Source organism: Epinephelus lanceolatus, chromosome 22 (assembly GCF_041903045.1).
Source record: "Epinephelus lanceolatus isolate andai-2023 chromosome 22, ASM4190304v1, whole genome shotgun sequence".
In the NCBI taxonomy this organism is placed as follows: domain Eukaryota; kingdom Metazoa; phylum Chordata; class Actinopteri; order Perciformes; family Serranidae; genus Epinephelus; species Epinephelus lanceolatus.
Window position 1 is genome coordinate 5,793,631 of NC_135755.1, and position 20,027 is coordinate 5,813,657.

Genomic DNA, 20,027 nt, shown 5'->3' on the forward strand with positions numbered 1-20,027 from the left:
AAAAACAGAAAAAAATTACCCCAAAAAACAAACAAACAAAAAAACACAAAAACAGAAAAAAAATTGCCACGAAAAACAGAAAAATAAAAAAAAAATACTCTGAAAAACAGAAAAAATTATTCAGTAAAACAGATTTTTTTTATTTGTCAAGTGAATGCAATACGCTTCCGTAATCAACCATCAAATCAATACATTTTGACTCAGGAGGGTTATAGCCTGAATATATATGAAATTGAAATCTAAATGCATATTGAAGATGGATTGTATTTCTGTGCAATAAGTCTGATATTTTTTTTTGGTATTCCCTAAACACATGGTCATGGTTTGCAGCCACCGCCTGTAATTTCGATAACGCTTGTGGACTTTTATTTTGAAGCTCAGGAACTCATCTGCCCCCGGAAGCTGTATTCTTCACTCTAACTTCACACTGTTGACCAAAGATGGCGGCTGGTAGAACCAAGTGTTAGCAGAGTGTCTTTGTTGTGTTTTTAAAGTGTGAACATGTCTAAAGTCCAAATGCTGAGATCGTTGGTGAAGCAGCGACTAACTGCGGCTGCTGAAGAGATATTTGGGCTGTTTGAAAGAACGATAGCAGAGTACGAGGAGGAACTTTGTCGATCAAAAGAGGAGAACGAGCGACAACAGAAACTACTGGACGCTGTTTTCAACCCTCAGCTTCAGTTAAACGGAGCAGGTTTGTTCATTAAACATTCACTCTGTCGATGTTTAAAGCCACGTTAGCTTCTCTGGTGTCGTTAGCTTCTCTGGTGTCATTAGCTTCTGTGGTGCAGTTAGCTTCTCTGGTGCTGTTAGCTTCTCTGGTGCCGTTAGCTTCTCTTGTGTCGTTAGCTTCTCTGGTGCCGTTAGCTTCTCTGGTGCCGTTAGCTTCTCTTGTGTCGTTAGCTTCTCTGGTGCTGTTAGCTTCTGTGGTGCCGTTAGCTTTTCTGGTACCGTTAGCTTCTCTGGTGCTGTTAGCTTCTGTGGTGCCGTTAGCTTCTGTGGTGTCGTTAGCTTCTGTGGTGCCGTTAGCTTCTGTGGTGCCGTTAACTTCTCTGGTGTCGTTAGCTTCTGTGGTGCCGTTAGCTTCTGTGGTGCCGTTAGCTTCTGTGGTGTCGTTAGCTTCTCTGGTGCCGTTAGCTTCTGTGGTGTCGTTAGCTTCTGTGGTTCCGTTAGCGTCTGTGGTCTCGTTAGCTTCTACATTCCCTTCGGATTAACGGCTGATCCTGTTAACTGGCGACTTTCAGCTGGAGGCGTTAGTGATTGTCGTCATGACAACTGTTGACAGCAGGAAGAGAAACCCAGCTGTCCTCCTTCATGCCTCTGTTTAGTTTTTCTTTCCATTGTCAAAACACCTGATCTGTGTTTGAAGTCTTGTTGGAGGAAACCTGTCACATCTCACCTCTTCGTCTGCAGGTTCTGACTGAATCACCGTGAATTTTTAATACCTTAAATGTCATTACAGTTGTTAATCACAATAAGATACTGGATTATTCTGAGAGAGGATTGTAGCAATCAACTTTTGAGTTCACCAATGCTGCTAATCAAAACCATCCCTTTTAAACATTTTTAAAAAAAATAGCATACTAGATATGTATAAAATTGGATTTTTTGCCAATATCTGGTATGCAGATATATACGGCCGATATTTATTTATTTATTTATTTATTTATTAAAAGGATTCCCATTAGCTGCCACTTAGGTGATGAGTTTGTCTTCCTGGGGTCTGTCTGTCAGTTACTATGTCAGATTAGGCGATTGTGGAGTCATACAATCGTCCCGTGACTTGGCTGATATACATGACAAACTACACGCTGGTCCAGGACTAATCACCACTGGACATCTTTGACAATGTGTGTGATGTCACTGGATGATTCTTGTCCTATTTTTATAATTATTACCATTATTTCAGTCACTGTGTCTGTTCATGTGCCAGTCGAAATGTTATTGTAGTAACTAAAAAGCGCCAACAGGTGGCAGAAGCTACATTTGAAGTACCACATGCAAGCTATGTAAGTCACTGAATCCTCCACAATAAGTTCCTGCAAATGTTTCACAATAAAAGCATTTTTTTAGAAAATGAAGGGATTCTCCCAACTGAAATTATAATGGGCTTTTAATTTCATACAGATACAGGAAGTGCTGAGTTTGAAACCTGCCATTGTCTCCTACCTTGCTTCAGCCGTGTTTTTATTAAAATGAATATGACATCACATTACTCGTAGATTGCCATAATAAAAGTGGCAACTTTTTTCCATTTCTGCCTTTGAAGTGTGTCGATTGAGACATTGAAAAAATGTATTAAAAAATTGTAAACAGAAAATTCTTGGTACTGAAGTGAATCCTTTTTTTCCCACCCCTGACACATATTCTATCGTTGGATTATAACTGTTGTATTCATCACTGTAATGTTGCAGCTGGTAAATGTGGAGCTGATTTAAGTTATATATATTTTATATTTTGTGTTTCCTGTTTCCTGCAGACGTCCAGCAGCTGTTGGTGGTTAAAGAAGAGGTTCCCCCTGAGCAGCAGGAGTGGAGCTCCAGTGTGGACCAGGAGGACCCAGAGCCTCTTCACATTAAAAAAGAAAAGGAGGAACTCTGGATCAGTCAGGAGGGAGAGCAGCTTCAAGGGCTGGAGGAGGATGATATCACCAAGTTCCCATTCACTATTGTCCCTGTGAAGAGTGAAGATGATGAAGAGAAACCTCAGATCTCACAACTTCACCAAAGACACACTGAACAGGTGGAAACAGAAGTTGAAATAGAGGACTGGGGAGGACCAGAACCAGCCAGGAACTCAGATCCAGATACACATTTACAACCTGAGACTGATGACAAGCCTGGAGACTCTCTTGAACCCGAGACTGACATCGATGATGAGTGGAAGAAGACCAGAGAACCTAAGTCAGGTTTAAACTTTATGATACATGATGAAGACCCTGTCAGCGATTGGAGATGTGGTGCTGGTGAGAAACCATTCAGCTGCTCTGAGTGTGGGAAAAGATTTGGGAAAAGTGGAAATCTGAAGCGACACATGATAACCCACACGGGAGAGAAACCATTCAGCTGCTCTGTGTGTGGGAAAAGATTTTACCGCAAGACACATCTGCAGGAACACATGCGGTCTCATACAGGAGAAAGACCCTTCAGCTGCCCAATCTGTGAGAACTCTTTTACACATCGTGGAAATTTACAGAAACACATGATAATCCACACAGGAGAGAAACCCTACAGCTGCTCAGTGTGTGGTAAAAGATTCCCTCGAGAAGGATACTTAGCTCATCACATGAGAACCCACACAGGAGAGAAACCTTTCTGCTGCAATGTTTGTGACCAAAGATTCACTTGGCTTCACCAACTCAGAAACCATCAGTGTGAAACTGTTTAGCTGCCTTAAGTGTGGGGAAAAATTTAGCTGCAAGACACTTCTAAAGAGACGCATGTAAACTCATACAGGAGAAAAAAGTTTCGGCGGCTCAGTTTGTGTGAAATCATTGAGACAGAGTGGACATTTACACTCATGAAAAACCACACAGGAGAGAAACCACTTATCTTCTTTGAGTGTGGGAAATGATAAGAACCAAGAGAATTCTGAAGCAACACAAAAGATTTCATAGAGAAGAGAAACCTTTTGGCTGCTCAGTTTGTAAAAACTTTTACATAGAGCAGGGGTTTGCACACACATGATAATCAACACAGGAGAGAAACCCTTCAGCTACAGTGTTTGTTAACAAAAATTCACTTTGCCTAAACAGCTCAGAATCCATCAGTGTGTTGGTTGTCAGTCCTCACAGCCTCATCAAACTCAGCATGGCCTCCAGCCAGCAGCTCAGCTGAACAGATGGAAACAGAACCAGATGGAGAGGACTGTGGAGGACCAGAACCAGCCAGGAGCTCAGATCCAGATACACATTTACAACCTGAGACTGATGACAAGGCTGGAGACTTGATTTGGCCGCAAGAGCTTGAGGACATGTGGATTCATACAGGAGAGAAACCGTTCAGTTGCTCAGTTTGTGATACAGGATTTCCTTGGAAGGAAAAATTTCACATGAGATTTCATTTACGATAAAACCCTTTTTTGCTGCTCATTTAGTGCGAAACATTTCACACACGTTGTGAAAAACATAAGAATCCACACAGTGAAGATATTTTTCAGCTCTCAGTTAATGGTAAAAGTTTTGAAAGCGCTCCAGTCAAAGTTCAAGAAAATCATGTGGAAGATATGATGCAAATATGACGTTTCTGTTTTGTGTATGTATGTCAAGAAGGTTACAGTGTCCTAATCGCTCCTCAGAGGTCCACGTTATCAGCTCTTCAGTCAGTCACACGCTTCATTTTTCACTTTGTCGCAGTTTGTTTTTGGTGTTGATACACAAATTTTTCCACCTCAGCCAGGTGTGGAAACTTTTTGCAATAATTGTATTTTTTTCTTTCATTTCCACTTTCATTTTTATGCACAATTTCAAAATGGTGTATAAAGAGTTGACTAGGTTACGTTAGGCTTCGGGGGTCTGGAGGGATAGTGAAACAATTTTGGTACAAAAAAGACTAAGTTTGGAAGACGCCTTGTTGATTTGTTTGAAGCATCATTCAGCTGTGGCTGAAGCTAAGAATGTATTACTACATTCACTATCGTCTGTTTTAGTAAACATCACACTACTTTGCACAATTTATCCTGAGATGCTGGCGCAACAATATGTAAGTAAGTTTGGTTGGTAGTGTTTTCAGCAGGAGTAGGGCTGAGGCAGTAGCGGGCAGACGGATGTGCCTGGCTGGTAAGCTGTGATGGCTGGCTCACTGTCTCATGTTATTCCCTTGCCACCTACAGGAGACAACAGTCCTCCTCTCCAAACACTGTAACAGCTCCTCTGTTTTTCTGTGTTCTCCGTCAGCTACACTTAAGGTCACAAGCAGACCCACCGCAACCACTCCAGACAGAACGAACAGGCTCTCAGCTTTGCCTTGTACCTAGCAAAGTGTAGCTCGTCCCTCCAGAATGTTGTGATCACAACAATTAACGCACATTCAGTCAATCCCTGTGAATTCTGCTTAACCTTGCAATTTTGAACCAATCACTGCAACTTCACCACAAATGTGACCAATGAAAAGGGGTAAAAACTCATTATATTGTAGAGCTTCATGCAGCGTATTGATTTGTTGAGCTCTGTGCCCGGGACAGAGTCGCACAAACACAGTGACAGGGCTAACTGGCAGCTCCACTAGCATCACACAGCTACGTTACCCAGCAGCTATTAATTGGCTTACCGTCAGAGTTGAGCCGTTTGGGTGTTGGTGTCAGATGTAAACCGCTGCTGCAAGGCTTTTGCCCAAGCGGCAAAATCTGATGAGTAGAGATGATGTTGTGCTGTATTAGCTTGTGCGAATTGCAGCATCAGCAGCTGATTGTTGGCACAAATAGATTCTTATTCTGTGGGAAAGGGTGAATGCTTGTAATATTAAGCCCCAAATCTGTGACATTTGAGCAATTTTCACTGGAGCTGGCGTTTCATCCATCCATCTGTCCATTTTCAGCTGCTTATCCAAGGCCTGGTTGCAGGGGCAGCAGGCTGAGCAAAGTACTCTAGATGTCCCTCTCCGCACTAATGCTTTCCAGCTCCTCCTGGGGGATCCTGATGCATTCCCAGACCAGATGAGATATATAATCCCTCCAGGTGTTCTGTGTCTGCCCCGGGGCCTCCTCCCAGTGGGACGCGCCTGAAACACCTCTAAAGGGAGGCGCCCAGGAGGATCCTGATCAGATGCCCAAACCACCTCAACTGGGCCCTTTCAATGCGAAAGAGCAGCAGCTCTACTCTGAGCTCCCTCCAAATGTCCGAGCTCCTCACCCTATTTCTAAAGCTGAGACCAGCCACCCCACGGAGGGAACTCATTTTGGCAGCTTGTATCTGCGACCTCATTCTTTCCGTCTCACACTTCACCGCAAAAAAAACGCACCCTCTAGAAAGAGTGCAACATGTATTACAATTTTTTGAAAAGCTACTGTGAAATTTTAGGACACAGCAAAAACCTGGAGGTACTGATTACTGTTACGTTAGCATTGGCATGGTCAATTTAATGTTAACATAAGCTAACTAACATGGTTGACCTTTATTTTCCAACTTCCCAATGACACCATTTGCTCAAAAGTACTGTATGATCAACCAAAATTTTTCGGCACATGCCAGTACGCCCTTATTAGCATTATTAGCACAGCTGGGCTAACCCAAGGATAATTTATGAGCTGGCAGAGAGGTCAGTGGTGAGCTGAGGTGACTCCTTGCAGACAGCCAGCGGCTAGTGATGGAAGCCACTCTCTCAATTATGCAAAACTAAAAGCCTTAATGAAATGTAAACGGGTGAGTTATATATTTAAAAAAAATTCAGCCCCCGTACAGTTGTCATCAATGTTGTAATTAGCTATAGAGACCAAAACTGTTTTTGTACCAGGCTGTAACTTTTATTTCTGCCTTAAAGTTGGACATTTGAACATGTCATCTTTGGGGATTGACTCTGTTTTGGAGCCAGCCTCAAGTGGCCATTTGATGAACTGCAGTTTTTGGCACTTGCTCATTGGCTTCATCTTTCAGCCTCGACGGTCGCTGCCACAGGACAGAGTGGCCCAACTGTGACTGAGAGGATGCCTCGCCAATAAGAGTTTTACTGCAGGTCATTGTACTTCCCCATATACCCAGCTCATCTGTGTAGCTGCCCCGTTGGCTGATATGCATGTGTATGTATATGATTAATTATCTTTTATATGTTATTTTAACCTAACAAATGAATCATACCCCCTCCAATATAAATGTTCTTATAAATGTTCTTTGTAGTGTGTTTTATTTGGACCCTGATGAAGGCCATAATCTGAAACGCACTGGTCTGAAAGTCAAGTTGTTCTGTTTACTACAGGCAGTGTTTAAGTTCCTCTGTCCATGCACCTTGGATGTGGTATCTTGAAGTGGTCACTCAACACACTTTTCGACTGCTAACATCACGAAGCGCAAGCTCTCTCCAAAGATTTGGGTCGTTTCTGAATCCTCTGCACACAGCGCACAGATCTTAAATTCACAAGGACAGTTGGTCAGATTGTACCAACACTGATAATACATGTTCTATAAACCACCTATGCAGTGTTTCCCAGACAGAGGTTTTACTTGGGTCGCCCACCCTGGTAGAACTTTTTTTTATGTCTCCTCAACAGCAATAGCCGGGGTTGGAGGCATCATATTATCAGGTTGTCCGTCCATCTGTCTCATTCTTGTGAACATGATATCTTATGAAAGAATTTCTTAAGATTTGTCCACTTGCATTCAGCAATGAACTCATCAGATTTTGGTGGTCATAGGTCAAAGGTCAAGGTCACTGTGACCTTGTCAGTCTGCTTGTAAACATGATATCTCAGAAACACTGTGATTGAATTTCTTAAAATTGGACACAAACACTCACTTGGATTTATTGATGAACTGATTGAAATTTGGTGCTCAAAGGTCAAAGTCACTGTGACCCCAGATTTACATCCTGGAGATCGCAGTTTATGTCCCATGCTGTGATGTTACATTACATTGGTTACAAAAGTGCTTATCCTAATCAAACCATGAGTTATTGTTGTTAGTATGTTCCTCCACCAGGTGACACTAATGACTCAATAAAAGACAAACCTCTGTTTGCAAACCTTGCCGTGTGCAAAACACCTCAACACTGTTTTGGTTGAAAATGACTTTTGGTCATTGGAACAGTGAAGACCTGTTTTATCATGTAGACACATCCGGTGCCTCTTGTGTTGTGTTTATAAGGGTGAGGGAAAATAATATTGTAAAGTTCTGTTTTAATTCCATCCAAATATTAGTTTACCCAGTTTGTTCCAAATGATTAAGTGCCATCAAAAGACAATGTGGTTTTAAGAAAACCAACACATGGTTAATTTTTTCTTAACCATGTTATATTTAGTGGATCATTTTACGACCCAATCACCAGAATAAATGTTGGCATTATGTTTCTGCAAACCATGGGTATGTTACATTCATACTTGTTTATGTAGCTCATATGTTAAGGGCTGTGGGTTTGGATAGGGCATAGCTGCAGGAATGTGTCACTGCTGGGTACTGTGCGACTACGCAGTACACTCGTTCAAGCCGGCAGCATCGTGTCTGCCTCATTTCTTTCTGTCTCTCTCTCCTTACAGGTAAGAACAATGGTTGTAATATGTTTAATAACTGTGTACATATATTTTCTGAGTTACTAGGAACACATTGGCGTTAAATATCTTTGTCAAAAGTCATTTTAGGAGGTGAATTTAGTTAACTAAAACATTAGAGTGTTGGCTTGCTGGCAGCATGTTTGGTAGCATGGGTCAGGCATGCAGCTACTTGCATATCATCAGGGTTTGGGTGATGGCTATGTGCCAATTTACTGCCACGCCCCAGTTCTCTATACAAGAAACTATGTTCATCAAGATATAGAAAGAGGTGAAGTTGAGTCTCTGCACATAGTTTTGTGCTGACGTACCAGTTGGGCTTCAGTGACCATCTGCAAAAGCAGAAACCCACTTGTCTCTATTCAAACACAATAAAACACACCAGTCTGAGGTGCTGAAGGCACGGACTGCATCGTCTCCCAGCAAACTTAGATATGACATCTGCACAGCTGCTTGGAAGTGTCAGAATCTTTTGTATACCCTGCATGCCTATTGATAGGCTACAAATTAACATATTAGTTTTAATGAAATAGAAAATGGGACATTCGGTTCATTCATTATTTGCTTCTTAACATTACTGTTGTGTGACCTGAATTTGTACAGTTATATCAAATCAATATATTAATCTTGTGTCACTGGTGAACTTTGATTAGAAAACCACTAAAAGGCTGACCACTTGGTCCCCAATTGATATCTTGCCAACATCAGATGCACACCTGTCTAAAACCAATCAGTTGCAAGTATAGGGTGACACAGGTCACCTAGGTGGTGACAATAGGATGTAGGTGTGTCAGGTGTAAAAAAAATAAAGTGTGCCAGTATCACTGCAATGTCAAACAAAAACCTTGGTTGGGAGTTGCAGTTGCACAAAGACCCTGTTATGTAAGCAACATGTTTTTACATGTTTTTCTAACCCAGGCGCTTGCCTAGCTCTGAGTATACAGGCATTACTCATGTGTGAGATGAGATGTACAGGGAGCAGTACACCTTTCCTAGAGACAGCATAATTTATTTGTGTTGGTCATGTAGGGAATCTTGCAAATGAGCTGCATTTTTATTTAGTTTTTTCATCTTCATCCTTCTAACCGCTTCATCTTCTTGAGGGTCGCGGGGGGGGCTGGAGCCTATCCCAGCTGACACTGGGCGAGAGGCAGGGTACACCCTGGACAGGTCACCAGACTATCACAGGGCTGACACACAGAGACAGACAACCATTCACACTCACATTCACACCTACAGACAATTTAGAGTCACTAATTAACCTGCATGTCTGGAGCACCTGGAGGAAACTCACGCTGACACAGGGAGAACATGTAAACTCCACACAGAGGGGCTCCCACGCCCGGGATCGAACCGGCAACCCTGTTGCTGTGAGGCGAGAGTGCTAACCACCACACCACCGTGCCGCCCTATTTAGTTTTTTATAAACCTTTTTTTGCATTCAGGTACTTTAGGATAAAACTGTTTTTCGACAAAGTGCATCTGGTGAGTACAGCTGCAGCAACACAAAGCTATTTGTTTAACATTTAACGATTATTTGTGTGTGTGTGTGTGTGTGTGTGTGTGTGTGTGTGTGTGTGATTGACTGTAGTCTTCCTCCCATCCGCTATTCTTTGTGTTTATTGCAAATCAGATAATATTAGTGTGGCAAGGCTACGAGAGTTAAATTTACTTTTGTTAGTTAACCAGTGTCCAACAACACCACCTAGGGGAATTTCATCCCCAGGAAATCTATTAGAGGGGACCAACACTCTAGATCTGACAATAAGGTCACACAGGTCCGAACAACACAAGAGACTGACGTGATTCCAAGATAAATTTATACACAAGAAAGTTTTATTAACAACACTTTAAAATTCCCAACCTTGGACAAAATCGCTTGGTGGTGAGGCAACCAAAGAATATAATAATAAGTGGCCGAATATTGCACAATCCCTTAGGGCCTCCTAGTGGTTTGGTTAAGTTTGCTAATAAAGTGCAGCAAATTGGCCCAGGGCTGAGGGCTCACCAGGCAGAGATGACTAACTGAGGGGAAGGGGAAGGGTGCTGACGCTACACACCACACGTGAAGAAAAAAAAAAACACACCGTTGAATGACACCCAAGTGCACTACTGTACAGGAAGTGAAGGGAACACCACCGCGGGGATCAGTCAGTCACTCACACACACAACAGCTCCTGCCCAAAGAGAAAGAAAGCAAACTGTTAGTCAGGGCAAAGGAGCAAGAAAAAAATTAAAATAAACTGCCCAGACACCACACTATACTGGGGCCAGAAGGTCACCACCAAGGTTGATTGTGCTTTTAACTACCACTCACACACACACAGTCACACAGTTAACCCCCATAAACAAAACAAAAAAAGGAAGAAAAGAAAAACAAATTCTACACAAAAAAAACTACAGAAAATAAATGAATGAATGATTACAAAATCTGTAAACAACAACAAGGAATATCTAGTTACAATACAAAAAAGCAATAGTTAACCAAAGATTGATAGGTTAGCTGATGAGGATCAGTCTTTCCGGTGCAGCTTTAAATCCTACACTGCGTTAAATTCCTCTACAGAGACACCACATGCGGTGCAGCACTCAATTCTCGTCCAAGGGAAGTTACTCCCGGCGTGCAAAGCAGCAAGCTCGCACACCCAGGGCTTAGTTTCAAAACAAAAACAAAACAAAACCATAACAGTGAAAAAAAAACAAATGCAGATGAGCTGCCGCGGCGAACCCATAGACAGGACAGAACAGAACAGCAGTAGCGCAGCGGCCCACGTCAGAGAAGGAGCCACCTGCTGTGATATTAAACAGACTAAAATTACTACACCAAATTACAGTTAGATGGATTAAAACAAGCAAATTCACACATACACACCCGTAAGTTAAGGCTCAGCTTTGCAGGCAACAGGGGAAGTAGCGGTAAAAGGATGCAGCTTAACTGCCAACAGCAATCAGAAACCAGTGTCACATTTCATATTGTAGTGGTATGAGATACCACTCCCACACCGAACACAAGTCGCGGCCTCACCACGCCCTGTCGGGGCTATTAGCCTATCACCGTTCAGGCGAAGGGGATAAAGGAAGGCCGTGTCGGCTCTTCCTCCTGATGTCTCGCTTCCTGCCTCTTCCAGGTCGTTGCACTCGCCGCTCGCTGCACAACACAGGTATGCACACCTTAGCATTGTATTTACATTCGGCTGCGTGTTATGTATCTGAAACCGTAACCTTTTTATTAGGTCCGGCGTCTTACCTGCAGTCGAGGCGATTATCCAGGGTGGTCTATCGCTGCCGACCGGAGCATAGCCTGCTGCACGTGGGATGCGCGGTGGCTGCCTTCCCCTGCCGCAGTGACTCTCTTCACCCCTCTCCCTCTTTGGGCGGACGCCGGTTCTACCCAGCTGGCCACCAGAACACACGGACACTAAGCTAAGTAGGAGCATTGCTGTTTAATTATGGCCTTTTAGCCACGGCTACTGCTACTACTGTTACCGCGGCTACCGCTGCTTCGCTGTTTCGCTGTTGCTTCGCCGGCTTGGACTGGGCTTCCTGTCGGCTGCGTGTGTGTCAACCTGCTTCCTGCTGTCGGCTCGCTCTCCTGCTTCTGCGAGTGTGGTGCGGCTGCCGCTCGTGCTGACCGGCTCCCGATCAGTGGGACGCCACGAGCTCAATCAGGACTTTCAGCCACCCATCTGGACTGGGCTGTGTGTATGTGTGCGTGTTAATCAAGGTTTAGCTTAATTGTTTTGTTTATTTTCTTATTTAATTATTGGTCGATTCTCTTGAATTTCTGAGTTTAGTTCCTTGTTTTGTTTTTGGGAATTTATTGTAGCCTAATTAAGTTTCATTTGGGAGGGGATCTCCTCAGTTTGAGTTCCCAGTTATGTGTTATATCAGTTATGATGATTCACTATTGAGTTGATATCTCTGGCCAGAGACTCCTTAGTTTCCTTTGTGTTTCTTTTGTTTGGTTGATTTATTATTGATCTAAATCCATATTTGTCAGTTTATTAAATCACAATTTGTTTCCTAATGTTATGGGATATTGTTTGTTTTCTTTCTTATCCTTGAGCCTTGACTGTGTCTCTCCTTTTTCCCCAACAGCTGAAAGCCGACGGTGGTGATCCCCTGTGTGCTGTGTGACCCCTGTTCAAGATTTGCTTTGTGTGCACTTCACGTTTTTGCTGTGTGTTTGGGGTGCTCTCCCTTTTCTTTTTGGACTTCACTCCCCCTTGTCACCCCCTCCTCCAGCCGGTAAGCCTCAGTCTGTATCCCCTAGTTGGGCTCTCTTCTCCTTTTTGGTTATTGTGCCAAACCCCGTTGTTTGAATTAATAAAATATTTTTTTTATGATCACTGAACTCCATCTCCTGCCCTCCCTGAGTGAACGAACCTGAGTGTCTTTCTGGTGATAGTTCACCTTTAAGATGGGTCCTTGGGCCCTACCCCAAGGTGGCGTTGTCGGTAAAGAGATCCCCTAATATATAAATTAATAATCACCCCCTCGTGTTGCCACAATATGCAGCCCAACAAATGCGCATTAAGAACGCGAGACAGAAATGAGCCAGCCTACCTCAGGAATCCAACGCAGCGCGTGGATTATTACGCACGGCTCCGAGGCCGCACACTTCCGACTCCCAATCTCCGGCCCGAATACAAGCTGACTCTGCTGGAAAGCAGAAAGCGCATCAGACATGCCACCAATATGACCCAGAAAGGCAGCGAGCTCATCGGAACATACCTGCAACAATGAACGGAGGAAGACCGACAACAAGCGTCTCAAGACAGCCACGTGGATCCAACACAGCCACGCCAAACACGCTGCTGACGCGAAACTCAGGCTCCAGGAAGAAGTAGGATGACGCACAGCTTGCTACAGCACCGCCCAGTAATCAAGGTGGAATAGGATAATTGCTCCCAGCTCGGCAGCATCCAATGGCCGGGGAGCAAAGGAGCGAGCCTACACCGCTATTCACACTGATCCAACACATACACACAACCAACATGAGTGGAGACGGGCTGTGCCGTCCTACCACATTAGCATGCTAACATGCTAAGCCATGATGGTGCACGTGGTAAATGGGCCTGCCAAACATAAACGATTTAGCATTGCTAACATGTTAGCATTGTGAAAGTGTTGGCTAAAAGGAGCACTGAACAGCCTCTTTGTTCATCAACTTGAGGCCTAAAATTTGAAGAGTGTAGTTTTGGTTTCAGGAAGGGAGAAGGGGAGAGAGCAGACGAGTGTAATGGAATAATTACCTGCATGTCCTTACCTTTGTTACCTTGAATGATTTTGTTGCTACTTGCCTGTCTTTGTTTTTGTTACTGGCATGTCTTTGTCACCACATGAAGAACTGCAGTTAGCATATTTTAAAGTAACTGTGTGTATGATTTTAAAACTCGTTTCTCTTTACTTTTTATTTTACTGAATTTATTATTAAATTATGGTTATGTAACAGGATTGTTTCTTTTTTCTACAAGCTAAAAGGTATACCATGAGATCATTTGAAAGGTGCTGTTAGGACGCTCCTGTGACTCAGGGGTAAGGTTGCAGACTGTAATCTGCAGTATTGCTGGCTCAAGTCTGGAGACAACAGACCTTAAAGCTCTGATCAAAACCTTAACTGCTGTAGATGAGGTAGATTGTGATTACCATAGATACTGCAATAAAATATATTCAATGCAGTTATGTTCTGCACTAGTGCGCAAGCTTCAAACACATTTTCATGGACAAAAAAAAAACTTTCCCATGACTTTTTAAGGACCCATGAGGAATGCTGTTATTTGATTTCTTGCCCCACCTGCCTGGAGTTTTCAAACATAGCTAGACCACACGAAGAAAGAGCCCGAACGCAGGGAGAAAATTTAGAAACATATCTGATGGTAAACAAAACGTTGTCATTAGAGCTACGTTACGAGGACAGCTACAGAAAATAAATCTGCTGTTGTGTCACATTAAGGAAGGTTATCTACAGAAGATTACTGCCACAGTTTCATTACACAAAACAAAATTCCATGACTTTTCCAAAACTTTAAGTGATTTTTACTAATTCCTTGACTTTTCCAGGTTTTCCATGACTGTGGGAATCCAGAGTGCAGAATGTCTGGCTGGACAGCTGCTGTCCCACTGATTGAAACTATGACACTCTTCTGTCTTACCGTTGGTGAGTTCATCACAAATAATTTTTCATTATTGCTGCTATCAGAAACTCATTTCACTGTGCCGCGGTTTGAAATGATGACACTAATTTCTAAGTTCTGAAAGAGAAGCTTTATATTTCCAAACATTCCCATTTACCTCAGATCTTTAGAGATATCTCAAGAATGCCCCCAGGGAATTGAAATTTGGTGCAAATGGACTCATTGTTGAACTGATGACTTTTGGTGGTCATGGCCATGGTCACTGTGACCTTGCATCTGTCACGTGTCTCATTCTCGTGAACACGACATCTCAAGAACATCTTAAGGGAATTTCTTTAAATTTGGCACAAACGTCCACTTGGACTGAAAAATAAACTGATTTGAATGTTGTGGTCAAAGGTCAAGATCACTGTGACCTCACACCAGAGTTTTGGCCAAAACTCAAGAATTCATTCACTAATTATGACAAAACTTCACACTAATGTCTAACAGAATAAAATAATGAAGTGATGAGATAGGTCAAAGGTCAACTTCACTGTGACATCATCATGTTCTGCATAAAACACTTCTCTTATTCATCATCATATCTCAGGAACAGAAGGGGAGACATTTGACATTTGAGGGTTAATTCAAGTTGGTACAAGTGTTACAGCCTCTTTGTGATCTCTCTGCCTGTTGGTGTGGTTCCTTTACTCAGTGTCTGTGTTTTAACCTTTGACCCCTTCAGGTGTGACTCCACCCACAGCCAGTGTAACTCAGGACGTCTACGAGGCAGAGGAACACAGTAACGTCACACTGACATGGGGCTTTCCTATCAAGACTGCCGTGTCTGTTGACTCACTATACATAGACATTATGTATGGGGAGCCACTGAGGAGTATTTACCTTTATGACACAAGGTTTGAGGCTCAGCTGTACCAAGATGAGCTCTACAGTGGACGAGTGGGGTGTGACCTAGAGCTTGCCAAGACAGGACGGATTGAATGTCTCTTCACTGATCTGAGGCTCAACGACACAGGCACCTATGTATTTATCGTTGTTGTCAACGAAGACAGTCATACCCACAGCTGTGACCTCAGTGTTACAGGTAAGCTGACATCGCTCCTCATTCAGTTAAATAACACATTGTCCATGACAAATTGTGTGTTCCACACAGTCATTCAATGTAGAATGTTATGATCTCTGAATATAAAACAGCCACTTGCAAACAAAATGCCATACATATATAGTTAGATTAAAAATACCTGTTGTTCCTATTCTTATATGAATATTTAAAGTGATCACCACAGCTGTTTGGTCTCCACCAACTCCCGTGAAAGTATTTGGCTGTTTAGCTACTAAATGCTTCCCTTTCTTTCTTCTTGAGATACTTGTAAATTATTTGAATATTTCTGTTTTCTTTAGCTTAATTCTTACACTGCTCTACACTTTGGCTTAGGCTTTTGCATATATGTATATTATTAATATAAAATATTATCAATTAATAAATTACATTAGTGTATAAAGGAATTCGAATTAGCACCACCTTCGCTGGCTGCAATGTTAAAGTAATGTTTATATATTATTAATGCATTAATAGTTATAATTTAATATACGAGTTATTCTTTACTTTGAATTAATGTTTACGGAAGATTGTTTTCTCATATTTGTTTAATCTCTTTGCAGCCGCTAGGCATCTACCTGTGAATGCAACATCAAAGCCAGCAAGCAGAGGATGGAACGGGCTCTATGCAGGATTTGCTTTATTCATAGTTGTGACAGCAGTATTTGGAGTCTGATGTAGGATTTATGCAAAAGTTGAACGTCAGCCCCACAAGAAAACCGCACAGTAATTTATATCTAATTCAAATGATCAATGTGTAGGAGAGTGAATTTTGATCACTTAATTAATTAAATAGAAACGAGACCAACACTGTTGGTCTATGCTTCTTATGTTTAAATTAGAATATAGAAGTTTTTAGTTAAATTATGTCTGTTCGATCATATAGTAGAAAAAGAAATACAGTGGGGAAGGAGCCTATGGTTCACTGATGAAAGCTCTTGCATTTCAAGTATTACAAATTGGGTGTCTGTGGTGACATTCCCAGGACAAATTCAAATTGAAGGTCTATTTTTATCATGTACGCGACAACTACAGTGAAGCAGTAGTTGGAAATAAAAAATCTTATCTAAGTTAAAGCAAAATCTGAATCTAGAACATGAACTATGACATGTTTAAATACAGAGCTAAAATATAAACATATGTTCTGTGAAATGATAAAAAAAGGGGGTGGCACGGTGAGGTCAGTGGTCAGCATTGTCGCCTCACAGCCAGAGGGTACCTGGTTTAAACCTTGAGGTGGGGAAGTTTAATTGGTGACTCTAAATTGTCCATAGTCTATCTCTGTGTGTCAGTCCTGTGATTGTCTGGTGACTTGTCCAGGGTGTACCCGCCTCTCGCCCACTGTCAGCTGGGCTATGTTTACAATACCTCAATAATGAATTCAATATAATAATAATAATAAACAATAATATAATAATATTTTTTTATAAATATATAATATATAAATATATAATATATATATTAATGTCGAGTGAAGAACCATTAATAAATTTTGCTCTTCTGATCTCAAAGGTCTGGCTGGTGACAACTGCTTTAGAAGTTCTTTTATATATTCTGGGGCCAGACCATGAATTGCCTTATGGGTGATTAATATAATTTTGAACTGAATTCTAAAATTAATGGGCAGCCAGTGCAAAGATGCTAAGATTGGTGTGATATGACATGACCTTCTTGATTTGGTTAATAATCTGGCTGCTGAATTCTGAATAAGCTGTTGTTGTGAGAGTGAGAATTTAAGCAGGTAAAGAGTGAGTTACAATAGTCCAGGCGCGATGATATAAAAGCTTGAATAACTTAATATATATATAAACATGATTGTATTCAGCATCCGTTGAAGTGTCTTAGTGATGAGCTCAGGGCTCATGAGTTCTGAAGTCTTTACTGGCCTTATAATTCAGACTAAAACATACAAACACACAGTCTGCTGTGGTGACCTGTCAAACCTGCTAGTTGCAGGGTTCATAAAACCAGCTGATATAATTAAATTTACCAGCTTAGTTTCAAGACAAATTCAGAGAGGAGGCAAAAGTGCTTTCCTTTGGAACCTTTGTTAACCAGTTGGGCTGCTGCTGCCAGCCTGTGATCTGCAGCATAAGTTTTGGCGTCTTCTCTCTTTTCTCCATTCTGCCAACAAGCATTTTTATTGTCTTCCTGCAACAACTCACCTGACTTCAACACAAAACTTCTGCTTGAGCAAGACTATGTTAGACACAATAGGCCTGTTTCCACTGAAGAAGTTCCTGGTACTATTTGGGGGGCAGGAACTACTACAGGAACGTCCTCTCGCTCGGCCCTCTCACCGCCGTGTCTCCACTGAGAGAGCAGAGTAGGAGGAAGGTTCCTGTAAAGTTAAGGGCTCTGGATGTGACGTAATCGTTGCGCGACCATTTACCGGGGCGATGTAGGGACGCCGTTAGCTGATAGCCCTTAGCGGTGTCTGTAATAACTCACTAAATGGCCCGTGGAAAAAAAAAATTTTTTCCAGCGGATGTCTTAGTTACAACATGATTGAGCTAACTGGAGTAGTTTCATGTCGTATCCGACAACGGGAGGCTTTTAACAGATGACGTCCTGATGTTAGCTTTGCTGCTGCTGTTAGCTGTCCCTGTCAGCGGCAGCCACTGATGCTTTCTAGACATTGTGATTTCCCAGAACTGAATAAATACCACACATAGCAACACAAAACTACTTTGCTAGCTCAATCATGTTGTAATTAAGATATCTGCTGGAAAAAATATTTTTTTCACGGGCCATTTAGTGAGTTTGTTTACATGGTGGTGGAAGCTATATGAACGAGCTAACCTCGTCTGCTGAGTTTTAAAAATGCCGGCTATTTTGTTGCTTTCTTTTGTCGTCACATCCCGCCTTGAGTATATCCAATCAGCACCAAGTAATCCCCAAGCCCCAGCCAGGAGTTTTTTGGGGCTGTTCTGAGTACCTACTCCGAGGCAGGGACTTGTTTAGCCCCTGTAAAAGTTTCGGAACTCTGTCCTTCAGGGGTGGTTCCTGCGGTGGAGACACGCACCAACGGCCCCGGCCCCGTAAAATTACCCCGAAGTTCCTGCGGTGGAAACGGGCCTAATAACAACTAGAAAAGCACTGGGAGAGCGCAGACCTCCGCCAAGCAGTTTGGCTTTCCCGCCATTTTATTATTTTATCCACTTCGCTTCAACCGATCACCACCAAAATTTTATCATCTGTTCCTTGTCCCATTATCAACCTTTCCTGAAAATGTTATCCAAATCTGTTCTGTTATTTTGCAGACAAACAAACAAGCAGACAAGCGCCGGCAAAAACATAACCTCCTTGGCGGAGGTAATAAAGCTGTCAGACACATAGTCTCATATTGTTAATCTATCTATCTGTAGCATAACCAAGCACTTTCAGTGGACATACGTTAATGTCCTGAGGGATTACAATACAGCATTTTTTTGCTGTTGCCAGCTGCAGCACTTTCTCTTAATACGGGGCCATTTAAAAAAAAAAAATCTATTCTTTTTAAAAAACAACAACACACATTTTGGTCCCATTTCCTCCCCTGTTCTCTCGCTTATCCCCAGTTCCTTGAAGAATTCAGCAGATTTTCACTCTGGATCATGACTGAGAACTGTGGGGAGAGAGTTGTTTAGAGAGGCATCATGAAGTCTGAAAAAGAAACCACATTACTCAGTGGGATTGTGAACTAACTTACAGAAGGAGTCTGTATGAAGTATTTTACAAACTCTGTCTCTCTTCAGTACTTTTATGTGCATCACTGTACATTAAGGTTGAAGTTATCTCAATGAATGTATATTTTCTGTGCAATTCAATACCATTTGCATTTCCATTTTCTCAGTGTGTTTTTATTTCATTTCTTTAATAAAGTGATGAAAAAAATACATGTCTACATTGTAATTTTCTGTTTTTGTTTTTTTTTTCCTCCAAAAAAGTGTATTATATTTTATTGTTTGGCAGTTCATATAGAAGATGTTTTTTCAGCAAACTGGGTAAATTTCAACTTGATGATCTGATGTTTAAGAATTAACAGCCAAATTGTAGATGATCCACTAGGTGGCACTAACAGCTTGATAAAAGACAAACCTCTGTTTTTGAACCTTGCAGTATGGAATAAACTCAAAAGACCTTAATGTCTTTGCTTTGTTTGTACTATTGTACTGTTCTGTTATAATTCAATGCATTTACCCAGTTTGTTCTTAATGATTTGAGTTAGGTAAGTGCCATCAAAACACAAAGTAAAGTTGTTAAGAAATACAACTTGAATGCTTTATGCATTATATTATTTTAAGTGGATAAGAAGATGCTGCAGGGTCTGGTGTCAGTTGAATATCCAACTGAAAACTAACTTCATTGTGATGATAAAGGCAGCTGTGGCTGGCTTGACTGCAGTGGGTGGAGTGACTGGGTGGATGACGACATTTACGTCACACAGACCAAAGTGGACCCTTGCAGACACGGAGGAACGGCGTGTTTGGGTGAGGGGTCATAACCTTAATCTACATCACTGCTTTTTGGTAATGGTTGACTGGAAGTTTCCATCTGAAAAACATGTAAGAGAAAGCAGATGGACCCGCACTTTAACACAAATGGGCTGTGCA

At 41.9% G+C, this 20,027-nt stretch overlaps 2 protein-coding genes across 4 annotated transcripts; both read left to right on the forward strand.

The window, feature by feature from the left end:
* Positions 1-56: 56 nt before the first annotated feature.
* On the forward strand, positions 57-6,810 carry LOC117245920 (uncharacterized). The gene is made up of 2 exons (XM_033609532.2): positions 57-694; positions 2,480-6,810. Exons 1-2 carry the CDS (start codon positions 502-504, stop codon positions 3,385-3,387), a joined length of 1,101 nt encoding a protein of 366 aa, XP_033465423.2. The 5' UTR covers positions 57-501; the 3' UTR covers positions 3,388-6,810.
* A 4,670-nt stretch (positions 6,811-11,480) lies between these two features.
* Positions 11,481-19,310, forward strand: LOC144459645 (uncharacterized). 3 transcript variants are annotated; one of them, XM_078164027.1, is made up of 5 exons: positions 11,481-11,620; positions 12,292-12,441; positions 14,257-14,353; positions 15,058-15,417; positions 15,996-19,310. In XM_078164027.1, exons 3-5 carry the CDS (start codon positions 14,290-14,292, stop codon positions 16,106-16,108), a joined length of 537 nt encoding a protein of 178 aa, XP_078020153.1. In that variant the 5' UTR covers positions 11,481-11,620; positions 12,292-12,441; positions 14,257-14,289; the 3' UTR covers positions 16,109-19,310. The 3 variants fall into 3 exon arrangements, with proteins under 3 accessions (XP_078020153.1, XP_078020154.1, XP_078020155.1); XM_078164028.1 differs by lacking the exon at positions 11,481-11,620 and adding an exon at positions 11,727-11,901; XM_078164029.1 differs by lacking the exon at positions 11,481-11,620 and adding an exon at positions 11,727-11,895.
* Positions 19,311-20,027: the final 717 nt, after the last annotated feature.

Bases quoted from the DNA above. Each gene is read 5' to 3' on its own strand.
- LOC117245920 (XM_033609532.2), top strand. From the start codon at position 502: ATGTCTAAAGTCCAAATGCTGAGATCGTTGGTGAAGCAGCGACTAACT. The intron at 695-2,479 runs GTTTGTTCATTA...TGTTTCCTGCAG, and splicing joins GCTTCAGTTAAACGGAGCAG to ACGTCCAGCAGCTGTTGGTG.
- LOC144459645 (XM_078164027.1), top strand. From the start codon at position 14,290: ATGTCTGGCTGGACAGCTGCTGTCCCACTGATTGAAACTATGACACTC. The intron at 14,354-15,057 runs GTGAGTTCATCA...TGACCCCTTCAG, and splicing joins ACTCTTCTGTCTTACCGTTG to GTGTGACTCCACCCACAGCC. The intron at 15,418-15,995 runs GTAAGCTGACAT...ATCTCTTTGCAG, and splicing joins CTGTGACCTCAGTGTTACAG to CCGCTAGGCATCTACCTGTG.